We start from the raw sequence: 25,387 nt of genomic DNA on the forward strand, positions 1-25,387 counted from the left end.
GCGAGGCCTAATGTCAAGTATTCATCCATACTCACATATGTAATAAGATACCAAATGCGACCCCTTTCTGTGTGATAGCCGTAGCAGTATGCTAACGTTCCATCGCTACTACCCCGTCAGGATCCGATGAGGCCGGTGTCGGGTCCGCGTTCAGCTCCGGTGGAGCCAGCGTCGGGTCCGCGTCTCGCCCCGGTGAAGCTGGTGTCGGGTCCGCGTCTCGCCCCGGTGGAGCCAGCATCAGGCCCACGTCTCGCCCTGGTGAAGCCGGTGTCGGGTCTGCGTCTCGCCCCGGTGGAGCCAGCGTCATGCCCGCGTCTCGCCCTGGTGAAGCCGGTGTCGGGTCCGCGTCTCGCCCCGGTGGAGCCAGCGTCATGCCCGCGTCTCGCCCTGGTGAAGCCAGTGTCGGGTCTGCGCCTCGCCCTGGCGAAGCCGGTGTCGAGGTCCCTCTGGGTCGGGCCCTCAGGAAGTCCACGGCGTCCTTGGGCGACGGTAGATGCAGCCTGCCCTCCTTGGTTCGGATGATTAGCTTCGCAGGGAACTGGAGCGATGGTTTAAATCCGCGCTTGTACAGGGGCCCCATGACATCACGGTATTGTGAACGTTGCTCGACCACCTCGGGGGGATAATCTTCGAAGATAGCGACTGGTTTCCCTCTGTATGTCAGATTCCCCCTCCTCTTGCGAGCTTCCAGGATAATAGTCTCTTTGATCTTGTAGTGATGTAAGCAGGCAATTACGGCCCTAGGCCTGGAGCCTGGTGCTGGTCTGGGTGTTAGCGTCCTGTGGCATCAGTCAAGCTCCGGTGCTGTAGCGAGGACATCTTTCCCCATGATTTCCACCAGGACCTCCGCGAAAAAGACACTGGGACGGTTGCTGTGCAGGGATTCGTCCAGGCCCAGGATGCGAATGTTAGAACGCCGACTACGTGATTCAACATCAATTAGCTTGTTTCTTAGCTTGTCGATGACTATATCCTGAGCTGTGCATCTGACTTCTAGCTCCACCATCCTATCCGACCACCTATCCATGCCGTCCTCCACGGAGGTCAGGCGTTGGGTATGGTCTGCGACCTCCTGCTGGAAGCCGTCGAGTCTAGTCTCGAGCGAGGCAGCAAACGTTCTGAACTCCATGGTGAAGGCCTGTTTGAGCTCATCCATTAGCTTAGCCATGGTAGCCCCATCCACAGGGGCGGTCTCGCTTCTCAAGACTCGTGCAGTCATCATGCTCGTTATTCTTTTCCCTTTTTGGGTCGAATAGTACAGTCTTAGATACGGATGTCGTATATTAGTGGTTCAATCACCTTGAAAATAAAAAAAGAGGCTTTTTAAAGTAAAATAAAAGTTCGGGAGCGGCAGCGTGGCTCAGAGACGTTCACATGCTTCCGACCCGGAACCGGAACCCCCGCAAAGTACCTACTTGAACAACACTTTGGAGATGAATATAAAATCACAGCAGCTTACATGGAGAAGATGCTCAACTGGCCGCTAGTGAAGGCTGAAGACATAAAATCTCTTCAAGCCTATGCTCTTTTCCTTCGGGAGTGCTGTAATGCTATGGAGAATGTCCAGTACATGAGGGAACTCGATATGCCAGCGAACATGAAAGTATTGATTTCAAAGCTTCCATACAAGCTCAGAGAGAATTGGAGAGTCTCTGTATGTTCGATAATGGAAAAACACCATCGCAGACCACAATTCATGGATATTGTCACATTCATTGAGCGCCAGGTAAAGATTGTCTCAGACCCAGTCTTCAGAGACATTCAAAATACACCACCAAATACAGGAAGTAGACCTATGAACATGAACAGAATGAAATCACAAATTAAACCCAAAATCAAAGGAGACAGTTTTGCAACCACAGTTACTACCATCGAAACCCCTGCAAAGCAAAGAAATGCATCTGCTCACAACACCAACACTTGTGTATGTTGCTCTAAAAACCACACTCTGGATCAATGTCCTCAGATGGAGGAGAAGACACACAGGGACAAGATTACTTTTATAAGGCAAAAAGGAATCTGTTTCGGCTGCCTTCGCATTGGACATTTTAGCAGGAATTGCGAGAAGCGCTTGACTTGCAAGGTGTGCAGCCAAAACCATCCAAGTGTTCTTCATATTAATCAGAAGGAGAGAGCAAGCAACACAAACCAGCCAAAGAAACCTTCGGTAAGTAACGCACAGATCTCTTTGGAAACATGTGGACAAACAGGGGCCGGAAGCAGCAATGGGACTCTGTCAATCTTGCCTGTACAGGTGAAGTCCAGTAAGGGAGACAAAATCATCACAACATATGCATTTTTAGATTCAGGCAGCACTGACACATTTTGTTCAGAATCCCTAATGAGAAGGCTGAACCTTACAGGAAGGAAAACACAAATCAGCTTACATACCATGGGCCCAAAGGCATCTGTGTCCAGCTACATACTGACCGACTTGGAGATCTCCAGCCTCACTGGGAAACAGTTCTATGACCTGCCCAAGGTCTATACCCAGAAGAGGATGCCCGTAACCACAAGTAACATCATTAGCCAAGAGGAGTTGGCTAAGTGGCCATACTTAGATGGGGTTGCCCTTCCTCGGATTCAAGCTGATGTGGAGTTATTGATAGGTACCAATGCCCCCAAATTGCTTGAACCTTGGGAAGTTGTGAATAGTCATGGCAATGGGCCATATGCCATTAAGACCCTATTGAGGTGGGTCATTAATGGTCCCCTATCAGGCTACAGTGAGCAGCGGAGTGAGAGTGTCAACCCAGCTGCTATTGTTAATAGGATCTCTATAACAAATCTGGAGGAGTTGCTGAACAATCAGTACAACCATGATTTTAATGAAAGGTCATCAGAAGACAAAGAGGAAATGTCGAGGGATGATATGAAGTTCATGGAAATCATGACTGATTCATGCAAACTTCAAGACGGACATTACACCTTGGAGCTTCCCTTTAAAAGGAAAGAAGTGTCTCTGCCAAACAATCAGTTTGTTGCTAGGCAACGCATCCTTGGACTGAAAAGGAGGTTTGGGAGAGATGAGAAGTTCCACCGAGAATACACTAACTTTCTTGACGACGTAATCAGTAAAGGATATGCTGAACGTGTTCCTGAACATCAAGTGGAACGGTGTGATGGAAAAGTATGGTACATTCCACACCATGGAGTGTACCATCCCAGGAAGGGCAATCTGCGTGTCGTATTTGACTGTGGAGCAGAGTATAGAGGAAAATCCCTCAATAAGGAGCTTCTACAAGGCCCTTACCTCACCAGCACCTTGTTAGGAGTCCTCACACGTTTCCGGCAAGAACCTGTAGCCTTAATGACTGATGTTAAAGCGATGTTCCATCAAGTCAATGTGGCACAGAAAGACAGAGATTTTCTTCGGTTCTTGTGGTGGCCTGACGGCGACGTATCCCAAGAACTGGTAGAATATAGGATGACTGTGCATCTCTTTGGGGCAGTGTCTTCTCCTAGCTGTGCTTGTCATGCCCTCCGAAAGACAGCAGAAGATAACCACAACAGTTTCCCTGCTGAGGTACTTGACACGGTCAACAGAAACTTCTACATGGATGACTGTCTTAAGAGCTTGCCATCAGAAGAGGAGGCTGTTAAAATGGTCAAGGATTTGACAGATGTTTGTCAAAAAGGAGGCTTCCATTTGACAATGGATTAGCAATAACCGTGGAGTGCTGCTATCCATTCCAGAGGAAGACCGATCCAAGAATTTGCTTGACTTGGATCTCGACAGAGACCAACTGCCAGTGGAGAGGGCCCTTAGACTTCATTGGTGTGTTGATACAGACACTTTTAAGTTCAAGTTGGCACTCAAAGAACAGCCTCATACTCGACGTGGGATTCTATCGATGGTCAGCTCAATCTATGATCCTTTAGGATTTCTTGCCCCACTCACACTTCCAGCCAAGCTCATACTGCAAGATATGTGTAGGAGGAACTATGGATGGGATGATCAAATTCACCCAATTCTCCAACAGCAGTGGACGAAGTGGTTGAGAGACCTGGAAAGAGTGATGGCATTCAAAGTTGAAAGATGCCTCAAGCCGGCAGATTTTGGAGAAACCATTTGTGGTCAGTTACATCACTTCTCTGATGCCAGCGAAAGTGGATATGGCACTGTGACCTATCTGAAGATATTGAACAACAGCAACAGGTGTCATGTCTCTTTCCTGTTAGGTAAAGCCAGAGTTTGCCCACTAAAGCAAGTCACCATTCCACGCTTGGAACTCACTGCAGCTGTTCTTGCTGTTCGTGTGGATACCATGCTCAGAGCCGAAATTCAGCTTTGCCTTGAGAAATCTTGTTTCTGGACTGACAGTACTTCAGTTTTAAAGTACATCAGAAATGAAGACAAGAGATTTCACACCTTTGTGGCAAATAGGATTTCTACCATCCGAAGAACATCTGAAGTCACGCAGTGGAGGTACATTCATACCACTCAGAACCCTGCTGACAAAGCCTCAAGGGGAGTTACGGTGGATGATTTGCTGACCAACAGAAGTTGGATTGAAGGCCCTGAGTTTCTTTGGAAACCAGAGGAAGAGTGGCCAGATAGTATCTTGGAGTACAACATTGCTGCTGATGACCCTGAGGTCAAAAAGGATCTCACCATCAACGCAGTAATTGTCGATGCACCAAGTGCCACACACCAACTGATCACCTACTTTTCTGACTGGAAAAGGTTGAAAAGGTCAGTTGCTTGGATCCTGAAATTACGAAAGACTCTATTGGAGATGAGTCATAAAAGAAACCAACTGAGTCATGAAGATGCAGACAAAGTGGAACAGGAAATGCAACAAAGTAGAGCTGCATTGGGAAACCAGAACTTAACACCAGATTATCTTTCTACAGCTGAGTCTGCCATCATTCGTTTCACTCAACAGCAAAGGTTCCCTGATGAACTTGCTGTGTTGACATCTGGAAAGGGTGAAGTAAAGAAAGACAGTCCCATCTATAAACTGGACCCCATTCTGGAGGATGGCTTGCTTAGAGTTGGAGGGAGGTTGAGTAGGGCAGCAATGTCTGAGGAATCTAAACATCCTGTTATCCTCTCGAAAGACCTCCATGTATCGACTCTCATACTAAAGCACATCCACGAACAGATGGGTCATGGTGGGAGAAACCATGTTCTCTCCAGATTGCGCCGAAAATATTGGATCACTAGTGCCAATGCAGCAACAAGAAAGGTCCTGTCTGACTGTGTCTTCTGCAAACGCCATAGAGGAAAGTTGGGTGAGCAGAAGATGTCAGACTTGCCTCTAGAGCGAATCGTTGCTGATCTTCCTCCATTTACCAATGTTGGAGTTGATTATTTCGGCCCGATTGAGGTCAAGAGGGGACGTTCCTTTGAAAAGCGCTATGGAGTCATTTTCACCTGTATGGCATGTAGAGCAGTCCATTTGGAAGTCACTTATTCATTGGATACGGACTCCTGTATAAATGCTCTACGCAGGTTTGTTTGTAGAAGAGGACCCATCTCTCATTTAAGATCGGACAATGGAACCAATTTTGTTGGTGCTAAAAGAGAGTTGAGGGAAGCTCTCGCTGCTTTAAACCACAGCAAAATACAATCAGCTTTTCTGGAAGAAGGAATTCAGTGGAGCTTCAACACAGCCTCTCATCATGGAGGTGCATGGGAGCGCATCATACGGATGATTCGACGAATACTAACATCAGTTCTACACCAGCAAACCTTGAATGACGAAGGATTTCATACAGTGCTGTGTGAAGTCGAAGCCATTCTTAATGATCGCCCCATAACTAAGTTGTCTGGAGATCCCAACGATCTGGAAGCTCTCACTCCCAATCACATTCTCACAATGAAAAGAATACCAATCTTGCCACCTGGATTGTTTGAGAAGTCCGACCTCTACCTCAAAAGGAGATGGAGACAAGTCCAATACATCTCAGACCTTTTTTGGAAACGCTGGCTGAGAGAATACTTACCTTTGCTACAGGAGCGGCAGAGGTGGAGTAAGGAGAGACGAAGTCTTGTTCCTGGAGACATTGTATTGATCGCAGACGCTACAGCTCCACATGGTTCCTGGTTACTTGGAAGAGTCCTGGAGACCTATCCCGACAGGAAAGGACTGGTGCGTTCTGCACGAGTGAAGACAAAAACGAGCACACTGGATAGACCAGTAACTAAACTTTGCTTGCTTCAAGAAGCTGCAATTTAAAGCTTCTAATTCAAATAATTGTTTTTTGAGTTCTTTTTTATGAATATATTGGCTCATTACGTAAATATTATTTTGAATTGTTCCTGGCCTCCTGCCATTCTCAATTAGGGGCTGGTGTGTTGGAGCCAAAAAGCCTTTCTGTTTATTTCATTTTATTTGTACTCACGGTTAGGGCTGGGCGATATGACGATATTATATAAATATCGGGTACAGTTCATTAACGATAATTTTTTTTTTTTTTTTTTTATTGATCTTTTTCCCCCTCCATTTTCCTCCGATTTTCTCCCATCCCAATGTTAGTCGTATGCCAATTCCCAGTCCCTTCCTGGTCGCTGCGCACTTACCCCCCACAGTCAGATCATCTGGGAGAGTGGAGGCTACCACGTGCTTCTTCCGACACACGTCCAACCAATCACCGCTTCTTTTCACCTGGCAGCGCGGATTCTCATCGAGAGGGCGTAGCGTGTGGGAGGATCACACTATCCCCCTCAAGTCCTATCCGCGCTTAGCAGGCGCCCCGACCGAACTGTAGGAGTCGCTGTTTTACAACAACCCGGACCCACCCCGCCAGCTTCTCCCACCCTCTAATACAGCCAATTGTATTAGTGCAGACGGCCAGCCAAGCTGTGACAACCCCGGAGCTGTGAGCTGGATTCGAACAGGCGAATCCAGCTCACAGCTCCGGGGTTGGTGACGAACGCAATCTCCGCTCGGCCACCTAACCGCCTAACGATACACTTTTTTAACGTATCGTGGATATCGTGATGTTTTGCCCAAGAGGATTGTGTCGCGTCAATCTGGTCCACCCCGTTCAAACTTTTGAACAACGCCGCTCCCACACACACACTACTGCATCAAAGTTAGTACTTATGATTAACAAAGGCATTCGTTTTGTGGCATTAACATTATATAGTTACACGTTATATAGTTACACATCAGCGTATTTACCCAAACATAGCAACGTCCGATGACGACATAGATAGCAAGCGTTACTGTTCATATCTCAGTCCGTGCCGAGTTGTGCGTGCCCATTCTGCGGTCTGTTAATAAAGTTTTCAATCAGACAGATGTATGGAAAGGCTTTTATTATAACATTTGTTGCAGTAAAATCATTATGCCTCGTTGTCATGATGCGGTGCGCTAGTAATCACTCGTCGGCTGCGGTGAGCTGTTGTTGTCGTTGAGCTGAGCTCTCGCCTCTCGTTAAAATCAATGGAGGGCATTCAGGAATGTAAAAAAATAATAGCGCTTGCCGATTGGTGCTAAGAACAGCAGGGCGGGTACAAGCGGTGTGACGTAATTGGCAGACTCGACTGTCAATCAAAATTATTCTGTTGCCGGCTGAATGATTGAATGAATGAACGTTATTAACGATTGCAGAATGGGTACAATACAGTACAGCTCAATACAACAACAGTGGACTGACTGGAGGATGAAGACCAGAAAAAGACTTTCGGCTTTTTTACATAAGGGTCCTCCATTTTCAATTCATCAAAACATTTAGAGACATACAAATATACAGTAGTTTCATAAAAATGCTAAAATCCTATTGATTGATTGATTGATTGATTGATTTAAAACTTTATTAACATATTGCAGAATGGGTACAGTACAGCTCAATACATACAATTGTTAAGGGGATGCAGACCAGAGAAAGACTTTCGTCTTGTTTACATCAGGGTCCCCCATTTTCAATTAATCATATTTCATATCTAAATCATATAATATCTCATTGCTAAATATATACAATATATAATCTAATAATCCAATAATCTAAATCTAATATATAATATAAAAATGCTAAATGCATGGGTATTTTATTTTGTCTTTAATGTTAGCTTGCAAACTCAAATACTGTCTTGGTAAGCCTCATAATGAATTGTTTGGGGAAAAAAAGAAAAACATCGTGATGCGTATCGTGTATCGCCGAAAGGTCAGAAAATATCGTGATATCATATTTAGGCCATATCGCCCAGCCCTACTCACGGTGCAGAGGTGTGGCATTTTCAGTCACCATGGCAACCACCACAGGGGTTGGTTACCCATTTATACTGATCAGTGGGTGACGAGGGGATAGCCAAACAGTTTTTGACCGTGTTCGTGTTGATGTGCCGTATAGATCGGCGTTCAGTGTTATTAGTAAAAAGAGTTTTTGTATATATTTTTTGGTTGATAATGGTCAATAAAAGGATTGGCATATCGAAAATGATACAAGCACTCTGGACATTGAATTATTCAAGCACGCGTCTAACTCAAGCCAGCCCACTTGCCCCTCACAGTAGGCTTATAGGTAATGTGGCTCTACAGAAGTCAATGGGAGGACGGGGAAATTTGCGAACGCTTAAACTATATCTTAAATTATGGCTATGGGTCTAAAACACCCCTCACTTATCAATGACTTGCTTGCAGTCAACATGTACGAAACTGATTGTTTTTTCATTGGTACATTTCCGTTTTATACCATTTTGAATACGAGTATAGTTTTGGAGATGTCTAGTAATTCCAGAGAAATTCCGCGATAATAGCCCTTTACTGGAATACACAAAACACCTTGTAATTTTTCGGCTGATTTATGAATAGTTTTCAAGTAAACGCTTGATTATCGATAGTATTATGTGTACTTATGCACGCTAGAGAAGCGGGCTGAAAAATCGATTATCCATGCCGTGGTCAACGCTAACGTTACGCACACACACACACACGCTGCGATGGCGGAGAAAAAAACATCTGATTAAGCCAAGACTGGTAACATAGAGTCCTTACCTCACATCAGATGTTCTGCGAAAAGATTAATCCAATTCCTGATCGCCATTCCAAATATTGATCTAGTTTATTGATCCAACGTTATAGTCCAAAAAACATAATCGAAAGCTGCTCCCAGCCTCCCCAGTGAATGTGGTAACAGATACTGCTTGCCCGAGAAGGGAAACCCCGGGAGCGGAGTTTCTTTCTGATGCACAGTCCCACCCAATCCAATCCAATGATGTGCATTTCCATCCGGGAGACGATAGGCGGCGGTATTTGCCCTTTTCGAGCTCAGACCCATTCCCAATGATAACGTCAGGCTGGATGGATGAAAAATGAATGGATATTGCTAATAAAAGAAATAACGATTAAAACCCAAGTTTTCTCTGGTTTTCTCGGGTCTTGGCACTCAACGCATGGCGAGTTAACCCGACTAATCTCGTGGTTGGCACTGAATGGGTTAAGGTGCACTTGGCAATTTTGGGAGAGGGGGATAAACATTAGCAGAGCCTGCAATTATTAGGTGTCGTTTGTAAACTGAGTAAATAGGCCATCAGTCAGGTTTGGTAAATAGACCATCAGTCAGGTTTGGTCCTCCTCCCAATTTTCTATGCAGGAAAAACTCTGCCAACTAATTAACTCTATGCATCCTGATACTCTTTACCTCCCAGTCGGCGTGGGGCGTCGGGGGGGTGCGTCTCGCCCCCTGCGGCCCGGCGGCCTGCACCAGCCCCACCAGCAGCACCGATGGGGGGATCGCTCGCGGAGCAAGGAGTCCACGCCCCCCAAAGACCTGGACCTGGTCACCAAGCGCATGCTGTCGGCCCGCCTGCTGAAGATCAACGAGCTGCGTAACGGCCTGTCCGAGCTGCAGCTGCGCACTGAGGAGCTGCAGAAGGAGAACCGCGTCCTGCGACAGGTAGCTCACACCAAACAGTAGCATTTTACCTCATTCTCTGACAGGTAGCTCACACCAAACAGTAGCATTTTACCTCGTTCTCCGACAGGTAGCTCACACCAAACAGTAGCATTTTACCTCGTTCTCTGACGGGTAGCTCACACCAAACAATAGCATTTTACCTTGTTCTCCGACAGGTAGCTCACACCAAACAGTAGCATTTTACCTCGTTCTCTGACAGGTAGCTCACACCAAACAGTAGCATTTTACCTCGTTCTCTGACGGGTAGCTCACACCAAACAATAGCATTTTACCTCGTTCTCTGACAGGTAGCTCACACCAAACAGTAGCATTTCACCTCGTTCTCTGACAGGTAGCTCACACCAAACAGTAGCATTTTACCTCATTCTCCGACAGGTAGCTCACACCAAACAATAGCATTTTACCTCATTCTCTGACAGGTAGCTCACACCAAACCGTAGCATTTCACCTCGTTCTCTGACAGGTAGCTCACACCAAACAGTAGCATTTTACCTCGTTCTCTGACGGGTAGCTCACACCAAACAATAGCATTTTATCTCGTTCTCTGACAGGTAGCTCACACCAAACAGTAGCATTTTACCTCGTTCTCCGACAGGTAGCTCACACCAAACAGTAGCATTTTACCTCGTTCTCTGACAGGTAGCTCACACCAAACAGTAGCATTTTACCCCATTCTCCGACAGGTAGCTCACACCAAACAATAGCATTTTACCTCGTTCTCCGACAGGTAGCTCACACCAAACAGTAGCATTTCACCTCGTTCTCTGACCGGTAGCTCACACCAAACAGTAGCATTTTACCTCGTTCTCTGACGGGTAGCTCACACCAAACAATAGCATTTTACCTCGTTCTCTGACAGGTAGCTCACACCAAACAGTAGCATTTTACCTCGTTTTCTGACAGGTAGCTCACACCAAACAGTAGCATTTCACCTCGTTCTCTGACAGGTAGCTCACACCAAACAGTAGCATTTTACCTCGTTCTCTGACAGGTAGCTCACAAAACAATAGCATTTTACCTCGTTCTCCGACAGGTAGCTCACACCAAACGGTAGCATTTTACCTTGTTCTCTGACAGGTAGCTCACACCAAACAGTAGCATTTTACCTCGTTCTCTGACAGGTAGCTCACACCAAACAGTAGCATTTTACCACATTCTCTGACGTGTAGCTCAAAGTCACATTTGACCTCATCCTTGAACAGGTCACTTGCCAAACAGTCACATTTTAGCACATTCTCCAACAGGTAGCTCGCCAAACACTTAGATTTGACCTCACCCTTTAATAGGTAGCCCACCAGTCACATTTACCTCATTCTCTTAACTCTTTAATTGCCAGACCAGAGATTTCTCAGGTTAACTCGCCATGTGTTGGCTGCCAGACCCGAGATATCTCGGGTTTTGGTCGTTTTTTCTTTTATTCGATTTTCTTCTTTTAATTATGTTTTTTGGTAGATTTCTATTTGTTTGTTCTACCGGTCAGTCCGGTAGAGAGAGAGAGAGAGAGAGAGAGGAAGAACGGGGGACAGAGCGGAGGGAAGACATTCGGCAAAGGACGGCGGGTCCGGGAATCGAACCCGGGTCGGCCGCTTCGCGACGCAGCGTGTCACATGGGTCGCCACTTGGGTGCCCCTTTTATTCGATTTTAATGTCCTATTCAATGTCACTGACCTGTATGTTGCCGTTAAAAGGCATACTGGGACCCCGAGGGTGCAGTACCGGCCAGATCCTGCCAGGTGGCAGTATCGAGAGTGCAGTAAACCCTGTTCCAGACCATGTGTTACGTTTAAACCGCTCCGGGCGCAGTTTTGTAGTACAGGGAAGTCTAGAGGTTCACTCGGTCGCATCGAAACGTCTACGGGACACTTGGTGCATGTGTTGTGCTGTATTATGTCGTGGACTAGATGGACATCAGATGGACCAGATGGCGATCAAACAATTGGAATATCCTTTTTGGAATACCCCCGATCAGAGGTAAGGACTATCTGACGACAATTCCATACCGATCCAGCTGATCAGCGTTTTTAGTGTTCAATATGAATGCCATTACTGGCAATCAAAGCATCAGAAACGACCCCCCCCCCTCTACTTTCATGCATTCATGATGAAACATAATACCTATTATATACATTTGATTTGGAAATAGTAGCGTGTCCAGTCAAGAAACGCCAACGATTATAGTAGAATTCACGTAGCGCCCTATAACTCAGCGTTTCGGGAATGATCCCGGATCACTCTGAAATTATACTTATATTCACCACGGGATAACGTGCAAACGTATGCCTGAAAAAACTATCTCTTTTTTGCATCTTGGACGGAAGAAAGTCACTGTCAAATGACCATAGTATTGTCCCCATAGCTATAATATAGAATATAGATATAGCTCTCCAAACATAGTGACGCACAGTGAAAATATGTAATGGAAACCTGGCACGTTAGCTACAAGGCTAAGACTAATAGCTGGCACTGAATGAGTTAACAGGTAGCCTAATTAACAGTCACATCATACCTCACTCTCTAACAAGGCTCCTCTTCCCTTCCCTCTCTCCCTCCTCCCCCTCTCTCTCCTCCAGCTCCAGCTACGCCAAGAGAAGGCCCTGCAGCGCTACGACGACACGGAGAGCGAGATCACCCAGCTGCTGTCGCGCCACACCAACGAGACGCACGCTCTGCGCGAGCGGCTGCGGCGGGCGCAGGAGAAAGAGCGGGTGTCCGATAAGCGTCTGAAGGAGAGCGACGAGAGGCTGCGGAGGAGCCAGACGGCCGTGGTCCGACTAAAGGCGCTGGTGGACAAGCAGGAGCTGGGACCCCGCGAGGAGCTGACCCTCAGGCTGGAGGAAGAGAGGGTCAAGGCCCAGGAGGCTGAGCGCAAGATCAAGGTGAGTGGGCAGGAAGAGAGGGTCAAGGCCCAGGAGGCTGAGCGCAAGATCAAGGTGAGTGGGCAGGAAGAGAGGGTCAAGGCCCAGGAGGCTGAGCGCAAGATCAAGGTGCATTTCTGAGGGGAGTGGGCAGTTCACACATAGACATCTATAAAGGCTAAATGACTCACCCACGCTGCTGGCCAATGGAGATCGACGTTGCCACTTACAGTATGTCTTGTGTAAATTATGTGATGAATCTTTTTTTTTTTCTTAATACATTTTTTCTCCCATTTTCTATTTTTCTCCCATCCCAATTTCGTATTTCCAATTCTCCCCTCCCCTGTCTCGAACGCTGCTAGACTATGCCTCCCACTGGTCGGCTGCAGTGAGGACCAAGCCTTGCATCACGTGTCTCCTCCGGTACACGAGGAGGCAGCTGTCGCATCTTTTCACCTGAACAGCGCAATCTCTCAGTGGCGAGGAGTAGCGCGTGGGAGGCTCACGCTGCCCCCGATACTTCCTGATTTTGCTGTACAGGCGCACCAACCGACCTGTAGGAGTCGCTGTCCACAACGTCCAATCCCCACCCACCGGCTTTCCCACCCTCTAACACTGCCCAATTGTGTTAGTATTCAGCGACTTCGGGTTATTGAGAAGCGCTATATAAATTAAATGAATTATTATTATTATTTATTATTAGTACGACGGCCGGCCAAGCTGGTAGCAACGCCCAGAGCTGGGCTCGATACCAGCATATCCTGCGTAGTGGCGAGCGCCTTGCCCACTGCGCCACTCAGCCGCCCAATATGTGATGAATGTTGAATCACATGGCGGCCATCTTGCCACAGGCAGCACGTCCACTCATAACATGAATGTGTATAGTGCGTGTACTATTGAAATAACCATAGCTTGCAAAATCTTTAACCGATTTTCAAACGGTTTGGTTTGTTATAAACGTCAGAGATGTAGTTATCATAGTGCATACTTATAATGGTCTTTCATGTAAAAATGATTTCAACATGTCCAAGCATCCTGAATCATAGCCACGTTAATAACGTTTGTAAATAAACCAACCCGTTTGTAAATCGGTTGAAAATTAAGCAAGCTATGGTTATTTCAATAGTACATGCACCATAGACATTCATGTTATGAGTGGGCGTGCTGCCTGTGGCAAGATGGCCGCCGGTGAGCTACGCCGGAGACCCCGCCTTGCACCATATATATCTATGAGTTCCTGCTGTGATTTTTATAGGATACTTCAGCCATTGTCAGAAACTGATTTGTTACAAACAGGCAGTCATTTGAGTCCATCCAGAAAGCACTGTTTCGGTCGTTTAGCAGAAATGCTTAGCATTTTGTTATCAATGCTAGTGGACATTAATGGGGACCTAATTAAACCATTTCTATAATATAAATCTATGTAATTGTTTCACAACATGGTAAACTAAAATACCTTACAGGAGTAGTCTCTTACCCCAGAGTGCTATCTATCCATCCAGGTAGTTTCGGTGTGATTTACCAAGGTTTGGAGATATCGGCCGTAGAGTTGTTTGCCATCAGCCCAGAGCTCAATGGGCCTTGTTTAATTTCCACAAAGCACCAAAATAGAATAGAAATAGAATATAATAGAAATACTTTTATTATCCTGAGGGAAATTTGACACTGCAAATCGCTCACATTAATTAAACATTTAGACAGAACACGTCACAAATAAGAATAACAAAACAAATTACCTAAGTGTAGCAGGGTGGATTATCCCTGCTTCGTGGGAACGGTTGCTGGCAGTCAGGAGGTAGCTGGACACAGTAGAACTCTGTCTGACTGCACCCTCGTCTTTGGGCCTGGGGCGTCGACTGGAGGCTGGTAGTGTGAGTGGATGGGGCCCGGGATTTACCAACCTGGTCTGGTACTCTGGTCTTCCTTCCCTGCAGCAGGGCGGTCAGCAGTACTCCCCAACACGCTCCCACTCCCCCCAGTTGCTCCTTAAACCCTCCCACACCTCGTGACTGAATTGTAATCAAATACTCTGAGTTCCCCCCGCAAGCAGTACCCTCCCTCAATGACCCTAGAAACCTTACAATGAAGAGGGAACGGTGAAATAGGAAAGGGTTAATTATATATATGTTACCCGCATCAAAGGGTTAAGATAGGCTCAATAAAAGACACACACACCGTGCTCCCATTCAGTCTGATTATTATTGCATCAATTTTCTAGTTACACAATAGCTACGTCTGGTGATTATTGCACCATGGTTATCGTTACACAATAGTTACAGTCTGATAATTATGTAATTACGCCCTAGGCACCAAGTGCTCTCGTTGTACCCAGACTAAGTGCTGCCCACGTCTGGGCTAGACACAGTATCAATACCTTCCCTAAGGGTTTACATATACTGCTCTAGTACTCCGTAATATGGGGAAAGAAGGGAGGACATAGGGGAAGAATAGAAGGGTTCACTGAATGGGAAAATATTATTAAACACACATGTTATCACACTTAAAGGAAAGGAAAGAAAACAAAAGTGTGGGCCCACTAATACCTTGCAAAAGTCCTATTCTAATGCCGGCATATATTGTCTGGGGTTCCCCTTATGAACTGTAGTTAGCAACGTTAACTTCGCCCGCGGGCTGCACCACACTGTGTACGGTGTAAGGCTCCGGAGCATAGACGCTCGTTTATACTCATCTAAAATGGCCGCCTCGCCGCGCCACTGTTGTCCGGGAGGCAAGATGGCGTCGAGCACTCTCGGCGAGGACACTAGCAGGCGGAGCCGGGGCAGAGAGGCAGCGCCGGCTGAGAGCGTGTGCTGGGCGATGACGACCCCTGCTGGACGGGACGAACTCCCGTAGGCTGCAGGCAGCCGGGTGCAGATCTGGTCGCAGGTAACCGGGGCAGACTGATTGCAGGCAGCCGGAGCAGACTGGTTGTAGGTCCAACGCGTGTCTCGGGGCTCGCACTCTATACCGGCACAGTAACTGCTATAACCCGACTACTAAGGACTCAGATATGTTATTAGCCGCACGCTACTTATACCGCACACAGTAACTACTGTAACCCGATAATGTTAGTACCTTGTTCTGTACCGTTTGCTCACACACTATCGCTGGTACCTCTAGGATATCGCGTCAACTAGCAAGTACTTCCTATCACCCGTCGCTATCCCACGGGGCTCTCCAGTTTCACTTCTTCAACGGGGCTATTCCAAAGCACACGCCCGCTGTGGCTGCGACCGTTCACGGTCAAGTCCAAAGCCGAAGAGAGCGTCTTCCGTCTCTCTCCTCCATATATCTCCTCCCAACTCTCCCCGACACTCTCTGCCTGCTACCGCCCCCTGCTGGTCGCCTACTAGCTCCACAGGGAAAAGGATTGTAGAATATGATCCAGTAATGTCGTTTATAATCCGTATTCCAGTGATAGAAAGAAGGAGACGCTTGTGTCATTGTTCGTGCGAATATCAATGAAACTAATTAGAATGTCTTGGTGCAGAAAGGGGAGACAAGTCAGCAGCTCTGAATAATAAGCAATATCTTCAGGCTGCTACATAAGAATAAGAATAGAATAAAATATACAGTAAATAAATACAGTAAAAATATACTGAAGTCTACAGTAGGTGTAATATTGCACAGTGTTGTTTCAAAAGTAAGAGTCCAGGAAGATGGTAACTGTCACTCTGTGCTCAGTGATGCAGTGAGGCACATTATAGTCTGATGGCTGTCGGAATGAACGACTTCCTGTGCTGTTCAGTGCTGCATTTAGGTAGTGTGAGCCTAGCACTGAACATGCTCCTCCTGTCAGTCAAGTCTGTGTATAGTGGGTGGGAGGGGTTTTCCCTGAGCTTAGCAAGGCTCCTCCTCTCTGCCACCCTCGCTAGAGAGTCCAGCTCCACCCCAACCACGCTACTGGCCTTCCTGTCCAGCTTATCAGGTGTACAGCTTATTATAGATGTACATTTGGAAAATCTCAATAGCAACATCTCCTTCCAGATATCATGACATGGTTATTACTCAAGATAATCCACAGACCTCGTTGTGAACAGTTTCAGTGGGAGCTATTATGGTGGGTGACGTAGCATTTTACCTAATTCTCTGACAGGTAGCTCACCAAACAATAGCATTTTACCTACCGTAATTATCTGACAGGTAGCTCACAGAACAGTAGCATTTTACCTAATTCTCTGACGGGTTTACTTCTGGTTTGCTGAAATCTGCAAAGAAGAAAAACAAATTATACAAAAAGTTTGTGACTAGCCCGACCCCTTTAAATTCAGATGTTTACAAAAAATTCAAAAATAAATTTACATACTTGCTTCGTGCAGCAAAAAAGACATATTATTCCAATAAATTTAAAGAAGCTGCCAGCAACATAAAATCCACATGGAACGTCATAAATCAATTACTTAATAAAAAAAAAGCATGCTGTTTCATTTCCATCTACTTTTGTGGATGGAAATGAAACATACACAAACTCATCAGAGATTGCAAATGGTTTCAATAATTATTTTGTAAACATTGGAATTTCCTTGGCTAGAAATATTAAGAGCACAAATAACTGTCCACTTGACAAGATTCAAGGTCAGTACCCATCTATGTCTACATTTGAACCACCTACCTCGGAAGAATTGCAAAATATTATTTTAAATTTAAAAAACTCAGCAGCAGGTTATGATAATATTAAAAGTAGTCTGCTTAAAGAGGTATTACCTTCAATAATTGAGCCATTGAACCACGTTTTTTCACTCTCCCTGGAAACAGGTGTTGTTCCAGGAGACTTGAAAGTGGCAAAAGTTATACCTCTGTTTAAATCTGGTGACTCATCCTTATTTTCCAATTACCGTCCGATTTCGTTATTACCGTCCATATCTAAAATATTGGAGAAGCTGGTTTATACCAGAATTTTGAAACATCTTAATGACAATAATATATTATATGAACATCAATATGGTTTCAGACAAAAACACTCTACGTACATGGCTCTCTTACAGTTTATAGATAGAATCACAGATGCACTAGATAATAAGCAATTTTCAATTGGCATATTTCTGGATCTATCCAAAGCATTTGATACTGTGGACCATAAAATACTTATATCAAAGCTTCAGAGGTATGGTTTGGCTGGCGACGTGATTAAATGGCTCAGTGACTATCTTTATAATAGGGAACAGTTTGTTTCCATAAATGGCGATGACTCTGACAGGGCAAAGCTAGTCTGTGGGGTTCCTCAGGGCTCTATACTTGGCCCCCTTTTATTTTTGATTTATATAAATGATTTTGCTTGGGTATCTCCTAGAGTATTCTCGATCTTGTTTGCTGACGACACCAACATTATAATGTCACATGAGAATTTTGCAGTATTAATTAGGGAAGCAAATGATGGTTTATCTTGTGTCTCAGATTGGTTCCAGACTAATAAGCTATCGTTAAATGTAGAAAAATCTAATTTTATTGTATTTTGTAATAAAGGTAAAAGTTATTCGAAAAAGGAGGCAAAGATATTGATCAGTAACACCGAAATCAAACAAGTAACTTCAACAAAGTTTTTAGGGATCCTAGTTGATGATAAACTAAATTGGAAAAAACACATTGATCATGTTTGTAAAAAAGCAATGAAGTCAGTAGGTATAATTAGGAAGGTGTGTTCATTGATAAATAGAAGTTGTTTTTTAATCCTGTATTATAGTCTTATCTTTCCTTACATATCTTATTGTAACATAATTTGGGCTAGCACTCATTCATCTCATCTTCAAAAAATTATTTTACTTCAAAAAAGATTTGTTAGACTGGCAACCCTCTCAGATCGATTTGAACCATCTGCTCCTCTTTTCAAGAAACTAAACATTCTGACTGTGTCTGAGGTTAATTCTTTACAGATATGTATATTTGTGTACAAATGCATTCATGATCACAATCTACCAAATGGTTTTAATAGTTTTTTTTTTTTTTTTTATTCAGATGTCCATTCATATGCTACACGTCAGTCCAGGGACCTGCATATACCTTATTGTGGTACTTCACTTAGGCAGTTCTCAGTGAGGTATAGAGGGTCCAATCTTTGGAATGCAGCTGATCCTATGCTGAGGAAATCTCCATCTCTGCTTATTTTTAAAGCAAACTACAAAGAAATTCTCATCCAAAAGTAGTAGATAGATAACAGGTCATACATGTAGGTATGCATTTGGTTATGTGGGTGGGTAGGTTTATAGGCAGGTGGGTGGGTTGTTATATATTATTATGTACACAGTATATCCATGTATGTACTGTGTGTATGTATGTTTGTATTAACACAAATCTTTTAATGTATTCTGGTATTTTATAATATGCATATTCTTGTATTTTTGTATGTTTGATTTTATAAAACGGGGGACGTTCTTGATAAGCCTCTAGGCTTCTAACTTCTCCTTCACAATCGTTATAACTTATTATGTATTGTTTTTACTTCTGTTTAACTGTGTTAATAAACAAACAAACAAACAAACAAACAATAGCATTTCACCTCATTCTCTAAAATCATGACATGGTTACTCAAGATAATCCACAGACCTTGTGCACAGTTTCATTGGGAGCTATTAATTATGGTGGGCGACATACGACATACTTCGGTAGAAAACAGTTCTCAGTGTGTGTGTGTGTGTGTGTGTGTGTGTGTGTGTGTGTGTGTGTGTGTGTGTGTGTGTGTGTGTGTGTGTGTGCGTGTGCGTGCAGGAGCTGGAGCGTGGTGTGGAGCTGAGCAGCAGTAGTCACCAGAGACAGCTGGCTGCAGAGCGGAAGAAGACGACTGGAGCTCAGGACGACATCAGGGCTCTGCAGGAAGAGATGGAGCGACTGGCTCACAAACTCAAGGTACACTCACTCACTCACTCACTCACTCACTCACTCACTCAGACACTCACTCACTCACTCACTCACTCACGCAGACACTCAGACACTCACTCACTCAGACACTCACTCACTCACTCACTCACTCACTCACTCAATCACACACTCACTCACTCACTCACTCACTCACTCACTCACTCACTCACTCACTCACTCACTCACTCAATCACACACTCACTCACTCACTCACTCACTCACTCACTCACTCACTCACTCAATCACACACTCACTCACTCACTCAATCACACACTCACTCACTCACTCACTCACTCACTCACTCACTCACTCACTCACTCACTCACTCACTCAGACACTCACTCACTCACTCACTCACTCACTCTCTCTCTCTCTCACTCACTCACTCACTCACTCACTCACTCACTCACTCACTCACTCACTCACTCACTCACTCACTCACTCAGACACTCACTCACTCACTCTCTCTCTCTCTCTCTCACTCACTCACTCACTCACTCACTCACTCACTCACTCACTCACTCACTCACTCACTCACTCACTCACTCACTCACTCACTCACTCTCTCACTCACTCACTCACTCACTCACTCACTCACTCACTCACTCACTCACTCACTCACTCACTCACTCACTCACTCACTCACTCACTCACTCACTCACTCACTCACTCACTCACTCACTCACTCACTCACTCACTCAGACACTCACTCACTCACTTTATTGGCATGATAAGATGTACATTGCCAAAGCATACATATAACAACAACATAGTAATTAAAACATTAAGTCACAAACAATAGCCAAAATCTGCGAATATAAATAGTCAATTAGAAAATCTAGTTGAACAAAGACATAATTTGGAACAACAAAGAACAAAGGGAGAATGAAGCTCTAATTTATTTATATTTGTCACAGTGTAACAGTAAGTGCAGCTCACCTTTTCTCTCTTTCTCTCACTCACACACACACACACACACACACACACACACACACACACACACACACACACAGAGTTCACACACACACAGGGGCGGACCTTCCTACAGGCGATATAGGCGGTCGCCTAGAGCGCCACCCAGAGGGGGGCGCCAAAAAATAAAAAATAAAAAAAACTTTTTTTATTTTTTATTTTTTATTTTTTTTTATTTTTTATTTTTTATTTTATTTTCTCTGTGCAGTTTTGGCGCCCCCCTCTATATCGGCAACCATTATTTTTACATAAAAAAAAATCTAACATAAGGGAAAATGAGCCAAAAATCTAAAACGGTCGGTCGGTCTGAGCCTCAGCTTTAGGTGTTCACAGTCAGAACATGCTAGAGCGCTGTGCATTGATGGGTATCGGTCAAGTGTTTATAGAATTGAACGTTGAGGAAAGAAAGACTAACGTTAGAGAACTATGAAGAGGCAAAAGCCATACAAAAAAATTAAATAAAAAATTACAAAAAAATTAAATACAAAATACAGTGGTGAATCTCGCCTAGGGCGCCAAATGTGCTAGGTCCGCCCCTGCACACACACACACAGAGTTCACATGCATAGAAGTAAAATACCATTTAGTGTATGTCTTCACTCCATCCCTGTCAGGACAAGGAGAGAGAGTGTGACACCAGGAACATCTATGCCAACCGGATGCCAAAAACCGACAACACAACCAAGAGGAAAGGTAAGACCTGAGTATCGCTTGCTGTTCATAGCTGCATGCGTGTGTTCTGTATAATAAGTATTGTATGTATAAGCAATAATTAAGGCTGTCAAAGTTAACGCGGTATTGACATGTTATCGCCCGATTCTATTAACGCCACTATTTTTTTTAACTCACGATTAACTTTAAAAAAAAATTAACAACACTCAGGTGTATTATTGATGCTCTCATTGATACTATATGTTTGTTTCTGAAGTGTGTGTGTGTGTGTGTGTGTGTGTGTGTGTGTGTGTGTGTGTGTGTGTGTGTGTGTGTGTGTGTGTGTGTGTGTGTGTGTGTGTGTGTGTGTGTGTGTGTGTGTGTGTGTGTGTGAGATATATATATATATAGAGGGGGGGGGTGAGAGAGATGAGGAAGGGGCAAGAGAGAAAGAGAGCTGGGAGAGTGTGTGTGAGGGAGAGAGGGGGGGGGGTGATTACTCAGCCCTTGTGTGGGTGAATGTAACAAGTTCCTAACGTTTTCTTTCCCCTATTATTTCATGCACACTTTATTCATTGTTTTAAATTATTATTTTCTTTTAAGTTATTTTGTGCATCACTCTGTTTTGAATTTGATGCAAATTTGCAATGCATGAGGGTCATCCTTTTGTGTTAAATGGCTGCATAAAGCAAGCATTTGTTGACTCATGTTGATAAGAGTATTAAAACTTGGAACTTGAAAAAGATCCGTTTAATGTAGATAAAAAAGAAAAAGATAAATGCAATTAATTTGCCGGTACGATTACGGCTCATTGCGGCAGTGTGTTGAAGTGTCCTTGAGCAAGACACTTAACCCCCTAACTGCACCCCCTAAAATGTTGGCACTTTGCATGGTTGCATCTGCCATCGGTGTGTGAACATGTGAGTGAATTGGTGAATGTGTGAGGCATAAGTTTTAAAGCCCTTTGGAGAAAAGCGCTGTGTAAATGCAGTCCATTCACCATGTGTCTCTGTGTTTGTCGCCCCCTGCAGTCCATTCACCATGTGTCTCTGTGTTTGTCGCCCCCTGCAGTCCATTCACCATGTGTCTCTGTGTTTGTCCCCCATGCAGTCCATTCACCATGTGTCTCTGTGTTTGTCCCCCATGCAGTCCATTCACCATGTGTCTCTGTGTTTGTCCCCCCTGCAGTCCATTCACCATGTGTCTCTGTGTTTGTCGCCCCCTGCAGTCCATTCACCATGTGTCTCTGTGTTTGTCGCCCCCTGCAGTCCATTCACCATGTGTCTGTGTTTGTCGCCCCCTGCAGTCCATTCACCATGTGTCTCTGTGTTTGTCGCCCCCTGCAGTCCATTCACCATGTGTCTCTATGTTTGTCGCCCCCTGCAGTCCATTCACCATGTGTCTCTGTGTGTGTCGCCCCCTGCAGTCCATTCACCATGTGTCTCTGTGTTTGTCCCCCATGCAGTCCATTCACCATGTGTCTCTGTGTTTGTCCCCCCTGCAGTCCATTCACCATGTGTCTCTGTGTTTGTCGCCCCCTGCAGTCCATTCACCATGTGTCTCTGTGTTTGTCGCCCCCTGCAGTCCATTCACCATGTGTCTCTGTGTTTGTCGCCCCCTGCAGTCCATTCACCATGTGTCTCTGTGTTTGTCCCCCATGCAGTCCATTCACCATGTGTCTCTGTGTTTGTCGCCCCCTGCAGTCCATTCACCATGTGTCTCTGTGTTTGTCGCCCCCTGCAGTCCATTCACCATGTGTCTCTGTGTTTGTCGCCCATGCAGTCCATTCACCATGTGTCTCTGTGTTTGTCGCCCCCTGCAGTCCCCAGTAGGAACAGCACCAAGGCCGTTCAGACCGAAGACCGGCGGGTGAGTCTGGACTTCCCCACCCCTCCTCCCGCCATCACCGACGGCAACAAGTACAGCGAACAGGCACCCGACGACTACCTGTCACTCAAGGTAAGGTGTCTCTTCAGCCTCACCCCCCACAGCGTCCAGCTCCCATCCTGAGACTCTTGAGAGCTGTGGAGGAATGTTGCTCCATCGTCTACTTACTCCATCCATGATGAGTCTTATCAACCGAGCACCTCAGATGAAGAACCATTACAGGTTCGCACAAGGTCCTTGAAGTGCTTAACTCATTGGGGGCCAACAGCAGAGGGCGCTAATGGCCCGTCAGCGCCAGTGCTTTATCCAATGTAGGGAAAGCTTTACTTGCGAGTGATTAAAATAAAATAATGAAATATTATAGCTATTGATCTAATGAACACGTTGATTGTCAGTTAGTTGCTTCCAGTCAACATGCACAAAACAGATACTTTTTTCATACATACATTTCCGTTTTATACCGTGGTGAATATGAATATATTTCTAGAGCGTTCTGTCTCATCTCAATAAACTCCAGCAAATCGAGCTTCAATGTATTTCCTTAGAAATCGTGCCATTTGTCGCTTGATTTATGAATAGTTTTCAAATAAACGCTAGATTATCGATATTATATGTGTCATCATGCGCGAACGGAAGCGGGTCTGAAAAACCGCTTCTCCGTACTTTGGTCGGCGCAAACCGCACACACACACACACACACACGCTCCGATGGCGGTGAAAGAAACATCGGATTAACCCAAGATTCGTAACATAGAGTCCTTACCTGACATCTGATGTACTGCAAAAAGATTAATCCAATTCCTGATCGGCATTCCAAATATTGATTGCGTTTATTGATCCAACGTTATATGTCCAAAACACATAATCCACGCTGCTCCCAGTCTCCCCAGTCCATGTGTTATAAACGTTACTCTTGCCCGAGAAGGAAAACCTGGACCGGACTTCTTAGATCAGCATACAGCCCAAGGGGGAGGGATTTGAATGATGTGCAATACCTGCTGGAAGGCGTAGGCGGCGGTATTTGCCCTTTTGTGAGCTCAGACCCATTCCCAATGATAACGTCAGGCTGGATGGATGAAAAATGTATGGATATAGCTAATCAAAGAAATATTGATTAAAACCCGAGATATCTCTGGTCTTGGCGCCCAGCGCATGGCGAGTTAACCCGAGATATCTCGGGGTTGGCCTGGAATGTGTTAAAGTGCTTGATTTGTCAAAAAAATCAAGGCCTGGAATTCCTTGAAAACAGCCAATTTTTTTAACAATGTGCTTAAAAAGTCCTTGAAATTCAAATCAACCATTCGCTTTGAAAGTTTTGTTCATCCATGATAAAATTGTTCTGAATCAAGAAATTGACATTTTCCATGGTTTTAAGCCATACATATTGGATCTGATTCTTTTTTTTCTATTGAAATAAGAACCAGTGGGGAAACACCGTCTAGACGGCTCTACTCCTCTTCACGCCCCTCGCTCACTTCTCTCACCAGGAGCTCGATGAAGTGGACGGAGGACGGGGAGACGCAGAGGAGAGGGAGCAGCGGAGGAGGAGAGACGAGGAGCGGGAGAGAGACAGGGAGAGGGAGCTGGAGAAGGAGAGAGAGCGGGAGAGGCAGGAGAAGCAGAGGCTGGAGGTGCAGCTGAACCGCCTGGAGGAGAAGGCTAAGAGGCTGAGAGACGGTGAGAGCAACATCCCTGTTGTGTTTTTAATACAAGGACGTAGCCAGCGAATCGCCACGGCCAAATTGTCATTTTCAGTAGCATCATTTTTGCCAATGGTTAACTTACCGGTTCTCCAACCAATCCTCTACTTCCACTCAGTGATTCAGATCTGATCTGTAACCTATAACCCTAACCTAACCTAACCTAGAACTCTGAACTCTGAACTCGGCAGAATCTGCACCTGGCTCGCTGATAACAAACTATCATTACACCTGGGTAAAACAGAGTCCATTCTCTTCGGATCAAATAAAAAACTCAGCAAGACCGACGGCTTCTCAGTTACATTGGGTGACAATATTGTCACAAGGAAAGATGACATTACATACCTAGGTTCCATCCTAGAGGCTAATCTTTCCTGTGACAAAATGGCATCCAAGGTAATAAAAAAAAAGTCAACCAACGAACTAGATTCTTGTACCGGATCTCCTCTCTGGTAAACAAGAATACCCTGAAGACTCTGGCAGGAGCACTCATTCAAGGGTACTATGACTATGCGTGCACCTCATGGTACCAAAGCACCTCAAAGGCGCTTAAAACAAAATTACAAACATCACAAAACAAACTGGTCAGACTACTACTTG

At 45.1% G+C, this 25,387-nt stretch overlaps 1 protein-coding gene across 1 annotated transcript in view; it reads left to right on the top strand.

Moving 5' to 3' along the window:
- lca5 (lebercilin LCA5) overlaps positions 1-25,387 on the top strand; it is a 46,663-nt gene that overhangs the window by 16,209 nt on the left and 5,067 nt on the right. Inside the window, exons 4-10 of the mRNA XM_084314150.1 lie at positions 9,602-9,849; positions 12,441-12,746; positions 19,428-19,565; positions 21,164-21,242; positions 23,023-23,159; positions 24,575-24,661; positions 24,692-24,764. Of these exons, the coding sequence (XP_084170276.1) occupies positions 9,602-9,849; positions 12,441-12,746; positions 19,428-19,565; positions 21,164-21,242; positions 23,023-23,159; positions 24,575-24,661; positions 24,692-24,764 (1,068 nt within the window). The remainder of the gene's footprint in view (positions 1-9,601; positions 9,850-12,440; positions 12,747-19,427; positions 19,566-21,163; positions 21,243-23,022; positions 23,160-24,574; positions 24,662-24,691; positions 24,765-25,387) is intronic.

This window comes from Notolepis coatsorum, assembly GCF_963971535.1.
Source record: "Notolepis coatsorum genome assembly, chromosome: 5".
Taxonomy (NCBI): Eukaryota; Metazoa; Chordata; class Actinopteri; order Aulopiformes; family Paralepididae; genus Notolepis; species Notolepis coatsorum.